This window comes from Balaenoptera borealis (genome assembly GCF_965194805.1).
Source record: "Balaenoptera borealis genome assembly, contig: HAP1_SCAFFOLD_1048, whole genome shotgun sequence".
NCBI lineage: Eukaryota > Metazoa > Chordata > Mammalia > Artiodactyla > Balaenopteridae > Balaenoptera > Balaenoptera borealis.
Window position 1 is genome coordinate 1 of NW_028123163.1, and position 17,610 is coordinate 17,610.

At 43.2% G+C, this 17,610-nt stretch overlaps 1 protein-coding gene across 2 annotated transcripts in view; it reads right to left on the bottom strand.

Annotated features, from left to right (window-relative positions):
- Positions 1–2,690: 2,690 nt before the first annotated feature.
- The window catches only part of SERPINE2 (serpin family E member 2), a 71,440-nt gene continuing 56,520 nt past the window's right edge, over positions 2,691–17,610 (bottom strand). For both annotated transcript variants that reach the window (XM_082409163.1, XM_082409162.1), the window contains exons 5-7: positions 7,685–7,883; positions 5,469–5,569; positions 2,691–2,890 (exon numbers count right to left, since the gene is read on the bottom strand). In XM_082409163.1, the coding sequence (XP_082265289.1) occupies positions 2,706–2,890; positions 5,469–5,569; positions 7,685–7,883 (485 nt within the window). In that variant the 3' untranslated portion in view covers positions 2,691–2,705. The remainder of the gene's footprint in view (positions 2,891–5,468; positions 5,570–7,684; positions 7,884–17,610) is intronic.

A 17,610-nucleotide genomic window follows, 5' to 3' on the forward strand; every position in this document is an offset into this window, starting at 1 on the left:
CAGCTGCGGGAGGAAAAGGAAAACCCAGCATGAGGCCAGCAAGGCAGCACGTAATTCACAGCGGGACATGATGCCTGTCCCACAGGCTGGCCATGTAATAACAGGCCCAGTGGTCACCACTGATGGCACACCTGCCATGGGCCAGGCCCTTTCCATCCGTCCTCCTTTAGTCCACACAAGCCCCATCTCCTTTAATAAACGTACTTACTCCTTGTAGGGTTGTTATTAAGATTAAATGAAACATATTACAGCTCTTAGAACAGTGTTTGCCATTTAATAAACACCCAACGCATATTCACCGGTTATTATTAGCTGTTTTTCATTCATACCATCTTCCTAGCTGATGCCGGGTCCCTGGGCCTTTTAGCTTATCCAAATCCTGTATCAAGGACCCGCTCACTTCTCATCCATTTTGTCTGTGCCTTCTTTGAGCACATCATCTAGACTGTCCTCTCACTGGCAGTGTAGACTGCTCATCTGGGACCTACTACCTTATACTGCTGTTCAACTCACCTGGTGTAGACATTGGACTTAGAAAGCAAACTTATTTAGGCTTATGGTCTTACACATGTTTACTCTGCCGTTTACCAATGGTAGCTTTGATTTATAAGCCAGTGATAAGGCCTTGCAGGAGGGTAGATGCCTGGCATAACTGTCCCACGCTTGCTGCAATGACCCAGTCTTCTTCCTCAATCCCCTGGGAAGCATGAACGACTTGGACTTGATGTTATAAGGGAAACATCTGCACCTATGCTTGGGTAAACCGCTCAACCCAGGGTTATTAAAATTAAATCAACAGTTAGTAAGTGTTATGGACTGAATTGTACCTCCTCAAAACCTGTATACTGAATCCCTAACCCCAAATGTGACTGTATTTGGAGACAGGGCCTTTAAGGAAGTCTTTAAGCTTAAATGAGGCCATGAAGGTAGGGCCCTAATCCAATAGGACTGGTGTCCTTATAAGAAGAGAGGGAGACGCCAGGGATGTGAGCACACAGAGAGAAGGCCATGTGAGGACACAGTGAGAAGGTGGCCGTCTGCAAGCCAAGGAGAGAGGCCTCAGGAGAAAGGAACCCTGCCAACACCTTGATCTTGGACTTCTATTCTCCAGAACCGTGAGAAATAAATTTCTGTTGCTTAAGCCTTCTAGTCTGTGGTACCTTGCTATGGCAGCCCTAGCAGACTAACACAGCAGGGCTGGCTTCAAGCGCATGTGACCGGGGCAGTCACAAGAGCCCCACACTCACAACGGCCCTGCACTTGGTTTAGTGCTCTGCTACTGCTGTCTTGAAATTCTTAATAAGTTTTGAACAAAGGGCTCCATATTTTCATTTTGCATAGGGTCCTGCATCTTAAGTAGTCAGTCCCGATAGTTATACCAATTTGGCAAAGTTGCTCAATAACGTTGGCAGAATTTAGAGGTCACTTTCTAGGTCTTTGTTTTAAACCCTATTTTAAAGGAATAAAAATTAAATGTTTATTCTAGAAAGGCAATAAAATGTCTATTTTGAGTATAAATGGTACCTTTTAATGACCAGAAATATTTGACCCACTTACAGGTATAGCTAAGATATTCACTTTACGAATTCACAGAGTTTGGCCAGATCTATTCATCCAATCTCATGTGGATAATTAGGGGGTATAAAAACCAACCTAAAATTGTTCTATTTTCTCCATTATATAAGCTGTTGAGGAGAAAGCAAATGTGGATGTTCTAATTATCGAGGAAGGCCGCATAGCAATCTTGCTGTAATTCAATAGTTGCTTGTTAATTCTTTTTTTTTTTTTTAAAGAAATTCATGTTCTTTTATTTATTTATTTATTTATTTATGACCGTGTTGAGTCTTCGTTTCTGTGCGAGGGCTTTCTCTAGTTGCGGCTAGTGGGGACCACTCTTTTTTTTTTTTTTTTTTTAATTTTTATTTATTATTTATTTATTATGTTTATTTTTGGCTGTGTTGGGTCTTCGTTTCTGTGCGAAGGCTTTCTCCAGTTGCGGCGAGTGGGGACCACTCTTCATCGCGGTGCGCGGACTTCTCACCATCGCGGCCTCTCTTGTTGCGGAGCACAGGCTCCAGATGCGCAGGCTCAGTAATTGTGGCTCACGGGCCCAGTTGCTCCGTGGCATGTGGGATCTTCCCAGACCAGGGCTCGAACCCGTGTCCCCTGCATTGGCAGGCAGATTCTCAACCACTGTGCCACTAGGGAAGCCCTGCTTGTTAATTCTTCACTTCGTCCAGACCCAGTTGGCTATTTTCCTATTAGTAGTTGCTATTATTTTATGTTTTAATGTGAAGATGGGTCTTTTCTGTCGATAAGAATCCACAATATGCTTCATCCTTCTGAGAGCGGGGTCAGTAAACTACCGTCCTTAGGCCAAGTCTGAGGGGCCCTGCTTTTATGAAGAAAGATTTATTGGAACACAGCCACGCCCATTTGCCTGTATAGTCTATGCTGCTTTCACACTGCAAGGGCAGAGTTGAGAAGTTGTGAGCGACCCTGTATAGCTCACAAAGCAGAAACTATATACTATCTAGCTTTTTATAGAAAAAGGTTGCCAACTCCTGTCCTAGAGGAATTTCTACTGAAGTGCTTTCCTTAATGTAACAGACTCTGAGCTTCGTGGATGCAGATCCTCCTAAAGTCACCACTGTCTCCCGAGGGTCAGTCCACAGTGCCTGGCTAGAAATAGGGCTCAGGACACATTAGTTAAGTTGATGAGTGGACCAGGGTACACTTGCTCGCTTCACCAGGACCAGTCCTGCCCAGGCCTTACTTACTTGCTGACCCAGGGCATACTTACTTGTTGCTGCTGAAGCTTTGGTTCCATCTTCACTGACTTCAATTTTCGCTTTTTGCAAGATGTGAGAAACATGAAGGTTTTCTGACCCTGTTCCCAGAAAATAAAACAAAAACAGCATTTATTTGATATGCAGGCCATCGGGTTAGTGGGGGAAGTAACCTCAAAGCCATGGCAAGCTCCAATTCTTAAAAGGTGTCAGAAGAAGTGACCTCTTACAGTCCTGGTGATTGAAGGCTGTATGTAGGGTCACCCACAGTTAATTTCAGTCTCTGCTAAGTGAACTGTGACATCACTTCAGAGGAGGGAGTCCCGGACCCCAAATGTGTTAGTGACTCTATCAATTCAACTCTGATCACTAAGAATTTTATTAAAAAATGAAAAGAGCAGGGCTTTAAAAAGGTAGCCTAGTTTTCCAGAAGAAGCAAGCCAACAATATTATTTTTCAATTACAGAATGTCAGATCCAGAAAAAAATATGGCACTTACAGATGGGGAAAGTGAGGCCCAGAGTGTTAAGAAATCTGTCCCCCAATCAAGTGGCTAATTAGTGGCATGGTAAGTGCTGTCTTTTTTTTTTTTTTTTTAATTAATTTATTTATTTATTTATTTATTTTTGGCTGTGTTGGGTCTTCGTTTCTGTGCGAGGGCTTTCTCTAGTTGTGGCAAGTGGGGACCACTCTTCATCGCGGTGCGCGGGCCTCTCACTGTCGCGGCCTCTCTTGCTGCAGAGCACAGGCTCCAGACGCGCAGGCTCAGTAGTTGTGGCTCACGGGTCTAGCCGCTCCGCGGCATGTGGGATCCTCCCAGACTAGGGCTCGAACCCATGTCCCCTCCACTGGCAGGCAGATTCTCAACCACTGCGCCACCAGGGAAGCCCAGTGCTGTCTTTTCATAACAAAAGTCACTCATCTTATGGGCATATTGGTGAAGAATAGGAGCAGAGTTTAGGCTGCTCTGGAGGGCCAGGCTCATAAATGCAGCCGTGCCTCTGGGACCTTCTAGTGAATTCACTTTCCTTCTCAGTGAATCTTACCATTCCAGCAACGCCCACTGGGGTTAGCATTCGAGGAGAATGCAAACAGAAGTTAATGGTGACCTTGATGGGACACAGGTCTGACGCAAATGGAGAAAGTGCTTTTTGGGTCATCTGCACCGACGCTCGGCTCTAATGTGACCAATCATGAATGAGAGGCACGTTTGCAGGGACCACGTCACCTGCACGGTTAAACAGAACATCTCAGGAGAATTTCTGGCACCTGGTCCTCCCTCTGAACACCTGTGAATGCCCTGCGACTGCTATCTAGTACTTAAGCTACAAAGCTAATCCTGAAGGGGAAAGGGCAGGTTAAAACAGTGCTTCTCAGGGCTTCCCTGGTGGTGCAGTGGTTAGGAATCCGCCTGCCAGTGCAGGGGACACGGGCTCAAGCCCTGGTCTGGGAAGATCCCACATGCCGCGGAGCAACTGAGTCCGTGCGCCACAACTACTGAGCCTGCGCTCTAGAGCCTGTGAGCCACAACTACTGAGCCCGAGTGCCACAACTACTGAAGCCCGTGCGCCTCGATCCTGTGCTCTGCAACGAGAAGCCACCACAATGAGAAGCCGGTGCACTGCAAGGAAGAGTAGCCCCCGTTCGCCACAACTAGAGAAAGCCCGCACGTAGCAATGAAGATCGAACGCAGCCATAAATAAATAAATAAATTTATAAAAAAAAACTCAAAACAGTGCTTCTCAAACTTCACTGGGATGAGGAATCTTGTTAAAGCGAAGACGCTGATTCAGTAGGTCTGGGTCAGACCCAAAATTGTGAATTTCAAACAAGGTGATGCTAATGCCGCTGGATGGGGGAAGAGAGTTTGGTTCAAAAGGGATGAGAGTATCAGAACATCCATGGAGCTTCAGTTTCACCAGGGAAGTCGCCTTAATCCCCAGCACAGGTACTCAGGTGTTCACTAGCAGGCAACTGAGGTTGGTAATGAACTGTTTGCTTATCACTCAGGGGAAAAATACAACATGGAGCACAAATCATGTTTAAGCCATGCCTTTGGCAGGAGGTGGCTATGCTCTAACTTAAAAAGACAAAGGACCGACCGTTCAAATATGACTCTAGGGAAAAATTACGTGTACTGGCAAATGAAGGAATACTATACCAGCTGTGTCCTAGATGGTTTGGCAAAGGAAAGCTCTAATCAGACTCCTTTGAATTTATATTATTTCAGATTAATGGGTGATGAGATGCCAAAATACCTATCTGAATATAGTGGTGCCTGCTGTAGTTTGGTGGAAGTAAGCATTTGAGAGCTCAAAAATCTTGATTTTGAAAATTTGAAAATACAGGGGAAAAGTTTGCATTTGGAAAAGGAAGAGACTAATGTCTAATTAAGAGCCAAATTTTTAGGTAACAGAGACAACACATGAAATGCTTCTTTAAATGTGTGGGATCGTGTGGGCTTCACATGAAATGTACATGTGAAATGTAGGGATGGATGACTTATGCTGATTTAAGTGATAAAGGCTCAACAGCATACTTTGGTGATATATCAGATTAAACCTTGGAGAGTTTTATGGCAGCACATTCCTAATTTTGACCTTTTCTCTCTGAACAAATCAGAGACTCAATCTGTAACATACTCCACAAGTTTAAGAGCAAGTTTTAAATTGAACATACTTGTTATTTTTGCAAAATTTGCCTTTGATGGATCAAACATATCGGTGATGCCAAGGACCTTCAGCGGCTCCTTCAAATCTGTTTGTGCTACAGCTGTGAACCTAGCACGAAAGCAGAAAATAGGGGGGAAATCAATATACTATAAATGATATAATCAGTGCCAGTGGAAAAAAGGTTTACAAACAGATCCTTTTTAAAGTACACTCTGAACACCTATATCTTTAATTTTAATCCCAAGATTTAAGTACCAGGTAAGTAGAGAACAACTCGTCTCTCAAACACATACCTGGCAAAACGGCACAGTATCAGCAAGTAGGGGTGTCCTTACCCTCATGGGCAATAGGCTCCCCATTCCAGTCCTAGGAAGATCTACAGAAGCACTTTCTCTTATGCTGATGGGGAGATGCAGGGTTGCAATAGGGAAGAACCTCTGTATGCTATTACAAGTTAATCATTAAAGGGATGTTGCCTATAAGCTTAAATTACACATAAATGGCCCATCTCTGGGAACCCCGCCTCCCAGGTAATGAGCATTAAGCTAAAATACTTTTGTTTAGCTCACAGTAACTATCCTGACCAGGCCCGCCTGTGAATGACTGCAGGAAGGAAGAAATGAACACATCCCCTCTGGAGGCTGACAGGAACCAGGAAAGGTCTGACTTTACTCCCTCCCCTTTGTAGTATAAAAGAAGCCTGAATTCTAACTTGGGGAAGATGGTTCTTTGGGACACTAGTCCACCATCTTCTCCATCTGCTGGCTTTCTGAATAAAGTTGCTATTCCTTGATATTTCTTGATTTACTGGTCTGTCATGTGGCAAGAAATACAAGCTTGGACTCGGTAACAGGGTGTTGATGAGTGTCTGGTATTCTGGAATATCTACAGTTCTTCCCCATACCCAACCACAGAGTCATGATCTTGGCTGCTGTAAGAGCCACCATACTTACTGGGATTGGGGATGGTCAAAAGAGAGGAAATACATTCCTGCTGGTTCGTGTTGGGATTCTGGAAGCATTTTACCATTAAAACTGGGGCAAATATTAGGAATGGTATTCATTTGGGTTTGATATGGATTTCTTGGATATTTGTAGACTATCTGGCATTATAGTTATAGATATGTAAATGTCAGTTATTAAATCTATCATCAGAGGATGTTTTACCAGATTTTATCACATCCTGTGGGAAAGCCACAAGGGTAAGTGAGCAGATTCTCATCACAGATGGGCTATTATGGTAATTCACATGGTAATTTACCATTATAACTATAATTTATGTACATCATCAGCTTCTTCATTTATGGCAAGCACTGCCTATGTGAAGGCTTATTTTATAACAAAAAGAAATACTCTTGGGAGAATTACTAATACTAATACTAATAAGAATTACTAATACTTATTATGAATGTACTCTTCTGATTACTTAACTCAGTGGCTAGAGAATTAAAAGCTATTAGAACTGGAAGGTATTGTCACCATCACTGAGGCCTGGGTGGTTTAAAGCCCTGGATACTGACAAAACAGTAATGTTGAAAAGTTTATAAAAAGGGGACATTCACTGCCTGCTTCACAGATCTGGGCAAAGTATTCTCTGACCTGTTAGAAATTTAGGAATCAGACAGAATTTGGGATTCCTTTCCCCTTGGTTTCAAGTTGTAACAGTTCAGGTTTCATCTATATTATACTTTTAGGGTATAATAGAAAAACTGCCCTAGATACTAATGTAAGAACTCTGCCTGGGTGGCTTCAAAATATTTCCTTATTACCTACCTTTTGGACCTTGGTCTTTAGCAACTTCCAGGTAAAACTTAGGTACCTAGAATGAAACTCCTTATCAAAACAAACAGAGCACTACTAAACTTTACTGTATTATCAGCATACTATCAGATGATGATTTGCATCTGCTTTTCAGTCTTTTGAATAGTGACCTATATTAAAAGCCCTTGTAGTGGCACAAGAGCTGTAGTCTTGTGGCGGCTTAGAGACCAGGCTGCCTTCTTTCCTTCCCCGTCATCACTATCCTGCCATATAAGAGGCACAGGGATTGAAAACCAACTTTTACAAAAGCACAGCCTTGTAGTCCCACCATGCAATTTCTGCAAAATAAGGCAGGTTTCATGATGTGTCTATTTCAGCCTTCAGTTGGCCAGTATCTGACACAATCACTCCCAGGGATCGAGTAGTCCTGTTGTTTTCTCTTTTAGGGAAAGGGGCTACTTACTTGGGCAGGATGACCTGCACCCTCTTGGGCACCATGGTGCTCATCCAGCTGTCTATGGTCTTGGTGCTGATGTGCGGGATGATGGCCGAGAGTGGGGTGGAGCTCTCTGTCGGCAGCGCAATCAGCATGCTGATGCTCTCCCCGTGGTAGGGCAGCTCGATGAAGTTGTACCATAAGTCACTGGGGGTGCTTGTAGACCCTAAAGAAATCAGAGGCAGATTCAGTGCATCCTTGGTGACTTCCAGAAGGGGCATGAATGGTTGCTGATCGCCAGGGTAGCTTCAGAGGGAAGAGAGCAATTCAGGTTGAGAACTTCCCTATTCTAAAAATAGCTTGCTTAAAAAACCCTCAACAAAATACTAGCAGACAGAATCCAACAACACATGAAAAGGATCATACACCATGATCAAGTGGGATTTATCCCAGGGATGCAAGGATTCTTCAATATACACAAATCAAACAATGTGATACACCATATTAACAAATTAAAGAATAAAACCCATATGATCATCTCAATAGATGCAGAAAAAGCTTTGGACAAAATTCAACACCTATTTATGATAAAAACTCTCCAGAAAGTGGGCATAGAGGGAACCTACCTCAACATAATAAAGGCCATATATGACAAACCCACAGCAAACATCATTCTCAATGGTGAAAAACTGAAAGCATTTCCTCTAAGATCAGGAGCAAGACAAGGATGTCCACTCTCACCACTATTATTCAACATAGTTTTGGAAGTCCTAGCGACAGCAATCAGAGAAGGAAAAAAATAAAAGGAATACAAATTGGAAAAGAAGAAGTAAAACTGTCACTGTTTGCAGATGACACGATACTATACATAGAGAATCCTAAAGATGCCACCAGAAAACTACTAGAGCTAATCAATGAATCTGGTAAAGTTGCAGGATACAAAATTAATGCACAGAAATCTCTTGCATTCCTATATACTAACAATGAAAGATCAGAAAGACAAATTAAGGAAACACTCTCATTTAGCATTGCAACAAAAAGAATAAAATACCTAGGAATAAACCTACCTAGGGAGACAAAAGACCTGTATGCAGAACACTATAAGACACTGATGAAAGAAATTAAAGATGATACAAACAGATGGAGAGATACACCATGTTCTTGGATTGGAAGAATCACTATTGTGAAAATGACTATACTACCTAAACAATCTACAGATTCAATGCAATCCCTATCAAATTACCAATGGCATTTTTTATAGAACTAGAACAAAAAATCTTAAAATTTGTATGCAGACACAAAAGACCCCAAGTAGCCAACACAATCTTGAGGGAAAAAAATGGAGCTGGAGGAATCAGACTCCCAGACTTCAGACTATACTACAAAGCAACAGTAATCAAGACAATATGGTACTGGCACAAAAACAGAAATATAGATCAATGGAACAGGATAGAAAGCCCAGAGATAAACCCACACACCTATGGTCAACTAATCTATGACAAAGGAGGCAAGGATATACAATGGAGAAAAGACAGTCTCTTCAATAAGTGGTGGTGGGAAAAATGGACAGCTACATGTAAAAGAATGAAATTAAAACACTCCCTAACACCATACACAGAAATAAACTCAAAATGGATTAAAGACCTAAATGTAAGACCAGACACTATAAAACTCTTAGAGGAAAACATAGGAAGAACACCCTTTGACATAAATCACAGCAAGATCTTTTTTGATCCACTTCCTAGAGTAATGGAAATGAAAACAAAAATAAACAAATGGGACCTAATGAAACTTAAAAGCTTTTGCACAGCAAAGGAAACTACAAACAAGACAAAAAAGACAACCCTCAGAATGGGAGAAAATATCTGCAAACAAATCAACGGACAAAGGATTAATCTCCAAAATATATAAACAGCTCATGCACCTCAATATTAAAAAAACAAACAACTGAATCCAAAAATGGGCAGAAGACCTAAATAGACATTTCTCCAAAGAAGACATACAGATGGCCAAGAGGCACATGAAAAGCTGCTCATCATCACCAATTATTAGAGAAATGCAAATCAAAATTACAATGAGGTATCACCTCACACCAGTTAGAATGGGCATCATCAGAAAATCTACAAACAACAAATGCTGGAGAGGGTGTGGAGAAAATGGAACCCTTTTGCACTGTTGGTGGGACTGTAAATTGATACAGCCACTTTGGAGAACAGCATGGAGGTTCCTTAAAAAACTAAAAATAGAATTACCATATGACCCAGCAATCCCACTACTGAGCATATACCCAGGGAAAACCATAATTCAAAAAGACACATGCACCCCAATGTTCACTGCAGCACTATTTATAATAGCCAGGTCATGGAAGCAACCTAAATGCCCATCGACAGATGAATGGATAAAGAAGATGTGGTACATATATACAATGGAATATTACTCAGCCATAAAAAGGAATGAAATTGGGTCATTTGTAGAGACGTGGATGAATCTAGAGACTGTCATACAGAGTGAAGTAAGTCAGAAAGAGAAAAATAAATATCGTATATTAACGCATATATGTGGAACCTAGAAAAATGGTACAGATGAATGGGTTTGCAGGGCAGAAATAGAGACACAGATGTAGAGAACAAACGTATGGACAACAAGGGGGGAAAGCGGTGGGGGGTGGGGGTGGTGGTGGGATGAATTGGGTGATTGGGATTGACATGTATACACTGATGTGTATAAAATTGATGACTAATTAGGACCTGCTTTATAAAAAAATAAAATAAAATTCAAAAATTCAAAAATAAATAAAAAATAAAAATAGCTTGCTTAGAAAGTCAAAGATAAGGGCAATTATTTCTTCCTTCCCTGGTAAAGAATTCTTTAGTCTAGACATGTCTAAACAGAATGCCTTTGGCTGTCACTAAAGTCATACTAATTCTGTTCAGTAGAACTTAACTAGATCACAAGGCACTTAGAATACAGTGCTTTACAAGTTGACCCTTATCATATGGATGAAGGAATGAATCTGAGCTGCCTAAGAATGATTCTTTTGGTGGCGTCTCTGAATGCATGTGAAGAGGAGGGAGCAAGGGAGGGGGTAAACAGCTTCCACTGTTTAGGGTCCACTCTGTGCCAGGCCCACACCAACCACCCCAACGCAATTAGCATCTACAGCGCCCCACCAGGTAGGTATATGCAGTCCTATTTTACAGCTGGGGAGGCTACAATTAGAGAAATTAAGTAACTTACCAAGGGACACATGGCTAAAAAGTGGACCAGGACTCAGTACGGACTCAGTACGTCTAATGCCAAAGATGATCCTCCTTCACTGCCTGACTTCCTACTCACTCTTCATTCATTCCAGTAACTACCATTAGGGCTTTTTGATACTTTATGGTACTTGTGCTTACTGATGAAAACCCAAGAAGGATTTAAACCAGCATTTCTCAGAATGTCATCTAGAGAACACACATCCTGCAAGACGTCCGGTAGACAAAACGGATTACACACCCCAGGAAGTTGAGGAAGCACCAGACACTTGATTCTTCCTGCAGATTCATAATATACACCAATGGGCTTCCCTGGTGGCGCAGTGGTTGAGAATCTGCCTGCTAATGCAGGGGACACGGGTTCGAGCCCTGGTCTGGGAAGATCCCACATGCCGCGGAGCAACTAGGCCCGTGAGCCACAATTACTGAGCCTGCGCGTCTGGAGCCTGTGCTCCGCAACAAGAGAGGCCACGATAGTGAGAGGCCAGCGCACCGCGATGAAGAGTGGCCCCCGCTTGCCGCAGCTAGAGAAAGCCCTCGCACAGAAACGAAGACCCAACACAGCCAAATAAATAAATAAATAATAATTAAAGGTGCTAATAATTAAAAAAAAATATATATATACACCAATGATAGAAAGGCTCTGAGATATCCCGAAGAAAACTGTTTAGCTCTAGTTATTCTCAGGTTTCCCAAACTAATTTGATCTTAGAACCCTTTTATCCCCACGTAAAATATTCAAAACATTTAGCAACTGAGCAGCACAGCCGAGCACTGCCCATCCGAGTGGACGCAAGTGCAGACATGATGGGCTCTGGAGAGAAGCCCAGGGCATGAGCATGGGGCCCAGAGGGGCCATGAACTCCCCGGAGAAAAAGCCTTCCACAGAGCATGCCTTAGGAGCCCACGGAACCTTTACATTAGACATGCGATGGGAGAGTTGTAAGAATTAACCAGGTGAATGGAAAACCAGCATTTCTAGATGACGGTGGATGTCTGAAATGTTTTCTGAAACACTTCCAACTTTTGAAGAAGACCTCGGTGATCTTGCTGAGGTTACTTAACCTCTGTGTGCCTCCTGGTTTGGAGAATGGAGAGACCAGGGATATTGAAAGTGTGTAGCTCACAGGATTGTTGTGATGATGAAAGTAGAAGACATACACGTATAAGGTACTCAGCAGGGCCTGGCCCACGGTGGGTGCCCAGTGAACACCGGCTCCCTCTCCCTCCTCCTCTGAATGACCCGGAAGGACAACATATTTAAGAACGAGAGAAAAGAGAAAGCGAGTTTCTCTCATGATTGTCACTTGTCTTTTCTTTGGGGATGACTTTGCTAATCACTGCATCTGAGACAAGGAACGTCAGTAAGCCAGTTGTCCAGAGACAGGGGTTGGGAGGGAGGCACTGATGGAGAGAGAGAGAGAGAGAGAGAGAGAGAGAGAGAGACAGCGTACTGTGTCTTCGTTACGTAACAAACACTTTTAGCTGTAAAATATGATAAGAATGGTGAAGCTCTTAGAATACATGACACTACAGGATGACACGACAGCTTCTCCTTGAGGAAGAAATATGCGGGCAATTCATGGGGGTGCTCGGTGTCTCCTGTCCCCATGTGCCACCCTCGCCTGCAGGGCTGCTCAGGTACCCAGGGTGCCTGGCCTCAGCTCCGGACACACGTGGACTCTCCTTCTCGCCCGGGTCCCATCTTGGGGCTGCCAGAGACTCCAAGATGGGAGTCTTCACCTTTACTTTTACCCTGCATGATAAAATGGTCTCAGCAGAAACTGAAAAATTGATGGAAAAGTGAGAAAAAAAACCCACTTCCTAATAAGCCCTTTAATCCTCAAAGAAAACATTAGGTTCCTACACTGGTAGAGCTCATTTTTAGAAACTGCGAAAAAGGGACTTCCTTGGTGGCGCAATGGTTAAGAATCCACCTGCCAATGCAGGGGACATGGGTTCGAGCCCTGGTCCGGGAAGATCCCACATGCCGCGGAGCAGCTAAGCCCGTGCGCCACAACCACTGAGCCTGCGTTCTAGAGCCCGTGCTCTGCAACAAGAGAAGCCACCGCAATGAGAAGCCCGTGCACCGCAACGAAGACCCAATGCAGCCGAAATAAATAAATTAAAAAAAAAAAAAAAAAGAAACTGCGAAATGTGGGAAGTTGTTAATAAATGACTGCTCCAGGGCATGAAATAAGGACCTGGAAGCATTCATTAGCCACTCTAGAAATGTTTACTGTTCTGAAAGGTCAGGATCCTGAAAAATGAAAAGTTAGAAGCTGGGGTGTGTTCGAGGTGGGGCAAGAGCTGCTCCTTCTACCAGGGAATCCAGCCTCGACGGGACCATCATTAACTGGTCAGTAAGGTGAAAAACTGCTCACCATTCTGCATCTCGTCACCCACATCTGCCTGACGGTCCATTTCTCCCCGCCTACAGGTCTGCTTCTGATCACGGGAGCTGATGACAAATGCTGGCTCAGCTGACTCCGTACACGCGCCCCTTCCATGCTTATCTTTACAAAATAACCCCTTTCCTCTCCATCCACCCAATCACAGAGGTACTGCTTTCACAGCATGGTTTTACAGAGGACAAAGGTTAAAGACACAAGATCTGGAGTTACAGGACCTGAATTCAAATCCTGGCTCAGACACATGCTAGCTCTGGGACTTCGGCAAGTTCCTGAACTCCAAGTCTTAGTTTCTCTATCTGTAAAATGGGACGTTAGTACCTACCTTACAGAGCTGTTGTGAAAATTAAATGAGAAAATACACGCCCAGAGCTCAGCCCAGTGGCTGCACACAGCAAAAACCTTCATCTATGGGTGTGAGCAGCTTTGTAAGATACTTTGCTTCTTAAGTGTCAGAATCGATCCACCAAGAGAAACCACACCCACTGCATTGGGGCACAGCTCCCGGGTGGAATGAACCAGGCAGGGAAGGGGTATTTGGGAAACTTGTGTCAGAGCAGGAAGACTGTCATCATGCCAGACCTCTTCCAGCCCCAGGCCCTCCATCCTTTAACATCTGGGAAGCAGACTGAGTGTTCTTTAATGAAGATAATTCCTGCAATATATAGAGATGTGAATGGAGCAGGCCTATTCATTCTAAAAAGAAGGGAAGAGATGAAAGGGGAAAATCGGTCTTTTCTCTTAGATGAATCATGATCAACAAAAACCTTTAATGAGACATAACAGGCAAAGAATCAAGTATTGAAAATATGGAGAAGATGTAAAACTTTCTGTAGGTGGTGCTTTGGGGATGGTCCAGTTTTTCTGGAAAGCCCCCTGAAGTACTCTGATTCCTATTTTAAGCCCTACAAGGGAGGCTGTATTGATAGCTAGGCTTGCTGAAGTACAAAGAACTCTTCTCAGCCTGTAAAATCAGAGACAGTATTTTAAATATTCAGTATCAGGAAAGCCTTATAGATGAAAGTCCCTTTAATTACCTTCTACTACAAGCAGCTCTGTGGATTTCTGAGTCTTAAGGAACTGTTCAGGCTATACTTAAGTAGAAATTGAAATATACATTTGAAAAAAAGAACCACAACAAGTAGACCCACTGTATATAGTAGTCTATATTCAGGCTGCAGTGGAAAGGGAGTTTGGGGAGAGTTAATGGGGAAGGAGGAGTGGTTTAAGCAACTGGGTGAGTGTTGGTGCCATTTGCTGGGCGAAGGAACACTGCGGGGAGAGCTAGATGGCAAGGGCAAGAGTATATTTATCTGTGGAACCAGGACTTAATAGACAACTAATTAGAGACATAATATGGATATGTAGGTATGAGTTGGAAGCTCAGAGGAGAGTGGAAGCTAGAAACATACTGTATATTCATAGACACACATGTATATACACATACATATGTATGTTTGGAATTCTTTGTGGTCTTTTTCAAAGCAGAAAAGTCTCTTAAATCTAAATCCATAACCATAAAAACAGAAAATTTGTAACAACTTTGATTCAGCAATTCCTATCCAAGGACATTACCTTTAGAAGTTCTGACACAAATATCTAAAGATTTATGTACAAGAATGCTCACTGTAGTGTTGTTATAGGAAAAAAAGTAAATGGCCATCCCTAAGGTATTATGATACATTTATAACATTATGGAGTGTTATGCAGCTGATAAAAGTATCAAGTAGATCCACAAGAATTGACATAAGAGGTTTTCCAAGATAGACTGTCTAATGAATAAACAGATTACAAAATAGAAATTATAGTGTAATTCTATGTATGCAAAAAAGTTGGATAGACAAATTTTACATATCCATAGAAAAAGCCTCAAATGATATCCATAGAAAATGCCTCAAAAAGCCTAGCACTTAATAGGGGTTTTTATGCTGGGAAATGGGAATATAGAGTAACATTTACTCTCTGCCTTATATACCGTTGTATTTGAGGACTCTGCAATGAATATGAAATACATTTCTACTAATTTTTAAGGCTTTTTTTTTTAATGGAAAAGTCTCTGCCCTCAAAGTGCTTACACTTCATGGGGCTTAAGTCAGAAGAGTTTTCCCCTCCTATTTTCTACCCTCTCCCTTAATGTTATTAAGGAAATCCTCTCAGAGACCTTGATGATTATCTTGGAGGAAAAGTCAGGAAGGCTGAAAAACAGGTAAATGGAAGGACAATGTTTCAGCAAAGTGACCAAAGATGGCGAGGCCTGGCTGAGGCCTCACGAGGCGCTGGGCAGGTGGCACCAGAGCCTGAGTGAGTGAGTTCAGGCAGCCTGGCCTGGCTCAGCCATCAGGACCACCTGCCTCCCATCGCTGGCTGGTCGAGTGGGCCAGATTGCGATGAGACAGGACGAAAATGGTGACCGGCTGTGTGGTCTATGGTCATGAAAACAAATGACTTCTTGGGGCCACCACAGACTGCTGAGCTTTCTCCAGAAGACAAACCTGCCTCATCTTTCCATGAAAAACTTCTCTGCCAGCCAAAGAGGGAAAGCTGGGAGTCGATTACACCACTGGACTCTGTCTCCTGGCCCACGAAGGAGCTGGGTTCCAACCCCAGGTTACTCAGTAAAAACCCATGACAGCGTAGAAAGGGGGGGCAGGAAGGATGGTCCCAGACCACTTAACAGTGTGTACTTGGCAGGGAATGAGAGCAAGGGGACTTTCACGTTCTGTTCTGAATTCAGTACAGATCAATCAAGGTCTGACAGCTAACAGACAGGACACCAAACTGGGTCAATTCAGCAGAGTTTAATGAAGGGACCACTTATAAAGCAAGGATAGGGTACAGAGGAGCCATTAAGGATGGTACCCTGGGCTACAAACAGTGGGGCACCATTACCAGCCTTAGCCTGGGAGGGCCGAGGGTAGGGGCTGGTGGCCCAGAGAGAAAGAGCCTTTGGGCAGGCCCTGATGGCAGGAGACCTTGGGTGGAGGGATGCTGCGGCCCTGGCGATGCAGGGAGAGGGCTGGGAAGCCAGTGCCCAAGCGCGCTCTCCTCCCTTACCCCATCACCTGCTGGTTCACCGCACTAGCCAGTCAACGGGAAGCCAGGGGAAAAGGGAGCCCACTGATGCAGTCTCCTGGGGCTTCAGAAGAGGGTGGAGAAGGGAGGGCATGAATCAGGGAAGGCGGGGGAAGAGATCCCCCACACTGTGGAGCTGTGGAGTTTGAATCTTGGACCATAAGAATGTATGTGTGTCTTACTTTCCATAAGGCACACCACAGATTCTTAGACAAATCAGTTCTCAATTGAAAAGCCACCTGGATATGTAACTCCCTCTCTGGGAACATCCTATATACTCAAGAAAAGCATCTTCCATTCCTACAAACATTTTAATCTTTCATGGGAATGCCTACAGAAACCTTGCTGATTTATTCTTTACTGACTTATTCATTATTTTTCAGCAACAGAAATATACAGTAAATGAGGCCTTCTCGCGTTTTGTTTTATTAGAATGTGTACAAAGATTGACCTAAAATAAAATAACTGTGCTTCGGATAGGAGCTGGGGGCCACGCTAGCATTCCATGACGTCTTCCTGGGCAACGTAACCTGAGAATGAGTTCTGGACAAAAAGAGCCTTTCATTGGTCTCAGTTGCTTAGCATGCTACCTTTCTGCAGGGCTTTTTTTTTTTTTTTTTAATATTTATTTATTTATTTTGCTGCACTGGGTCTTAGTTGCGGCATGCGGGATCTAGTTCTCTGACCAGGGATCAAACCGGGGCCCCCTGCATAGGGAGCGCAGAGTCTTAACCACTGGACCGTCAGGGAAGTCCCTCTGCAGGGCTTTTAAATACCTATTATCTTGATAAAATGTATTGAGTGAATGACAAAATTCTACCTGGACGTTTGATGAAAGACATGGGAGAAGGAAAGTGACTTTATTGTGTCCCTCGCATGAGTCATTTCTGAAGTTAAAGAATTAGGCAGCTGGAGAAACGTTGAGCAGTGCTTGATCTAATATATACTGTATATGCAAAGGGAATACTTGGGACCCACATGTCCGCATATAGATTGGAGACATAAAGGCTAACTTATAGAGGAAAAAGAAGTTTAACTTAAACTGGACCACTGATACTTCAGTGAAAGCAGGTTTAAAAAACAGTCACCAGCCTTAGTTACCTATGTGTGGTAATGACTGCAGAGGTGGGTCATTTTCTTTTTCCCCCAACTGTAAAACTGACACATGTTCCTTCAAAAAAATGTCAAACTCAAACAAAGAAAAATAATCATT